Source organism: Nansenia antarctica (genome assembly GCF_963989245.1).
Source record: "Nansenia antarctica genome assembly, chromosome: 10".
NCBI classification, from domain to species: domain Eukaryota; kingdom Metazoa; phylum Chordata; class Actinopteri; order Argentiniformes; family Microstomatidae; genus Nansenia; species Nansenia antarctica.
In genome coordinates this window covers 2,570,012-2,573,461 of record NC_137680.1, presented here as the reverse complement: position 1 = coordinate 2,573,461, position 3,450 = coordinate 2,570,012, and the positions used below count along the sequence as shown (strand labels likewise).

General features: G+C 47.4%; 1 protein-coding gene across 1 annotated transcript in view; it reads left to right on the top strand.

Annotated features, from left to right (window-relative positions):
- Positions 1 to 804: 804 nt before the first annotated feature.
- LOC308166938 (polycomb protein SCMH1) overlaps positions 805 to 3,450 on the top strand; it is a gene marked incomplete at its 3' end in the record, with an annotated part of 18,777 nt that continues 16,131 nt past the window's right edge. Inside the window, exons 1-4 of the mRNA XM_080541264.1 lie at positions 805 to 885; positions 1,570 to 1,640; positions 2,050 to 2,284; positions 3,281 to 3,369. Of these exons, the coding sequence (XP_080397390.1) occupies positions 2,086 to 2,284; positions 3,281 to 3,369 (288 nt within the window). The 5' untranslated portion in view covers positions 805 to 885; positions 1,570 to 1,640; positions 2,050 to 2,085. The remainder of the gene's footprint in view (positions 886 to 1,569; positions 1,641 to 2,049; positions 2,285 to 3,280; positions 3,370 to 3,450) is intronic.

The window sequence follows — 3,450 nt, the reverse complement described above, 5'->3', positions numbered from 1 at the left end:
ACCATACTGTCTCTCTCTCCAGTCTGCAGCATGCTCTGTGTTTTGTCAATAGTCCCCCTGCAGGGCTGCGTTTGCTGATTCACTCAGTGCTGCTGTGTCAACAGGCAGCCCTAGTCAGTGTGTTTGGGTGACTGAGGGCTGCTGACAGCTGGGGCTGCCTCTTTGTTGTAACCTGTCGTCTGCCTCCCCCTCCCACCCGCCCACCCCCCGCCGGGGCGACAGAAGGGGTGAGAGAGGAGTGGGAGAGCTAAAAAGGGGCTAACCATGCTAGCAGGGGGCTAGCAGACTTTGTACACAACAAGGGCTGTGTTGTTTTCATATGTTTTACATGTGTGTTTTGGAACACTATTTTGAACGCTATTTTTTGTCCTTTCTCTGTCTTCTCTCTCTAGAGAGGAGTGGACGATTGTGTCTTGAACTTCAGTCCGTATTACTGGAGCATGAGGAAGCCGGTGCCACAGAAAGGTAAGATGGTGTCACTCACCGTTCGAATAATAATACAGCTGTTACATGAACGGAAATGGAACGCTCCGATGCTTGATGTATCGTAGTTCGGTGTCAGGGCTGTCACCGGCTGCTATCAGCTGATTGGCTGCCAGGACAAAGAGGCCGCCCGATATTTCACGGTCACCCCACAGGGTTTACACAACATGTAGGGCATCTGATTAGTTCAACGATTGATTGCCTTGAGAACATGTTTAAGTGGGGCTCTTCCTTCTCCTCTAAGAAGAAGTCATTCAGAACCCCCACCACCCCACCCCACCCCTCTCTAACTCTCTCTCTCTCTAATTCCTCTCCTCTAAGCTATTGAGTGGAAAGATGGCCGACGGATCAAGCATGCCCGGAGTGGACGTCCCTCTCGGGTCCCTTCCAAGTACCAAGGAGGTACGTAAGAATCACTAAGAACTGTGTGGCCTGGGGTGGTCCAGTGGTCTAGCACCGCGGTCTACAGTGCACACATATGCCCATGTCGGCATGGGTTCAAATCCGGCCCATGCCCTGCTGACATGCCCTCTCTCCCTTCTTCTCTATACTTTCCTGTCTGTCTTCACTCGGATATCTGTCCGATAAAATGAAAAATACGAGTGGGACTGCCCCACTCAGAAGAAAAAAGAAAAGAATAACGTGGTGTCTCACGCTCACACTTTCCCTGCTGTGTTCAAGCGCACTGAGCACTCTGTTACAATGTATCACGGTTATTAGAACTGAGTGTGTGTGTCTGTGTGTGTGTGTTCAAATGGATCTCATGTACTCTTGTTGGGGCGGCTGTGTCTCAGGCGGTAGAGCCGCCGTCTAATGATCACAAGGTTGGCAGATCAGCGGTTCAAGCCCCGACTGGCCAGATGTCGAAGTGTCCTTGGGCAAGACACTGAACCCCAAAATTGCTCCCAGTGAGCGGGCCGGCCGGCGCCTCGCATGGCAGCTTGCCGCCATTGGTGTGTGAATGTGTGTGTGAATGGGTGAATGAGAGGCCGTTGTAAAGCGCTTTGGAGCAGCAAAAAAGGCGCTATATAAGTGCAGTCCATTTACCATGTTCAAATGGATCTCATGTCCTCTGCTGACCCATAGGGCACTTCAGTTGGGAGAAATACCTGAAGGAGACAGGAGCCGTCGCTGCGCCTTCCCACTGCTTCAGACAGGTAAGAGCCTCACCTCTACTCACCTCTACTCACCTCTACTCTCCTCTACTCACCTCTACTCTGGACCGGGTCTTCTCTGAGACGTACAGCATTGAAGCACGGTCCTTTCTCTGTTTAAAAATCTTGCACATGCATAGCAGCACTCAGTTGTTGTTACATCTAAGTTGATCTCTCTGTGGTCTTAGCAGTAGGTGTGCCCCAAAAATGTTATACTGTTATAGTCTGTCCCATTGATGATTGATTGGACCCTCAACACCCCCCCCACCCCCTCCCCTTTCCTCCTCCTCCTCCTCCTTAGTAACATAGACACGGCTGTTCTAGTGTCAACTGTCACTTAGATCCAACTGTCACTTAGATCCAACTGTCACTTTCAAATTAACCTCAAGATTCCTGTATATACCCTGTTAAGAGTCCCACCCCCCCGGTGAACGAGTTCAAGGCGGGTATGAAGTTGGAGGCGCAGGACCCCAGGAACACCACGTCCACCTGCATCGCCACGGTGGTGGGCCTGACGGGCTCGCGGCTACGCCTGAGGCTGGACGGCTCCGACAACAAGAACGACTTCTGGCGCCTGGTGGACTCCTCCGAGATCCAGCCCATCGGCAACTGTGAGAAGAACGGGGGCATGCTGCAGCCGCCACTGGGTGAGGAGGAGGATTGCATGGCAAATAAAACATTATTACTACTACTACTACTAGTGCTAGTACTACTACTACTACTACTACTACTACTACTACTACTACTACTACTACTACTACTACTACTACTACTACTACTACTATTACTACTACTACTACTACTACTACTACTACTACTACTACTACTACTACTACTACTACTACTGCTACTGCTACTGCTACTACTACTACTACTAATACTACTACTACTCTCTACTACTACTACTAGTACTACTATTACTACTACCGGTACTAATACTACTACTACTACTAGTACTACTATTACTACTACTAATACTACTACTACTACTACTACTAGTACTACTATTACTACTACTACTAATACTACTACTACTAATACTACTACTACTATTACTACTACTACTACTACTACTACTACTACTACTACTACTGCTACTACTACTACTACTACTACTGCTACTGCTACTGCTACTACTACTACTACTACTACTACTACTAATACTACTACTACTCTCTACTACTACTACTAGTACTACTATTACTACTATTACTACTACCGGTACTAATACTACTACTACTAGTACTACTATTACTACTACTACTACTACTACTACTACTACTACTACTACTACTACTACTACTACTACTAGTACTACTATTACTACTACTAATACTACTACTACTACTAATACTACTACTACTACTACTACTACTACTACTACTACTACTACTACTACTACTACTACAACAACAACAACAACATTCTCTCTAACTCTGATTTGTTGTCGTTTGCAAAAAAGTTGCAACTCCTTGACCGTCAGCTAGATGTCAGTAGTGAACAACAGTGTCTATGGATGCACACACACACACACATTAATAAGATGTACTGAAGGAACTGTCACGTTCCGGGGCCTGTCAGGTGAAGTAGTGCATCATGGGATAAAGAGTTTGTGTCTCACATCCGTCACACCCGTCTCCTAGGCTTCCGTCTCAACGCCTCGTCCTGGCCCATGTTTCTACTGAAAACGCTCAACGGAGCCGAGATGGCCCCCACGCGGATCTTTCACAAGGTACTCCTGTCCTACGGCAAGACACAGTTACCCTGAGTAGCTGCTTGTCCAACTATCCCGAGTAATCCTATTTTATCCATA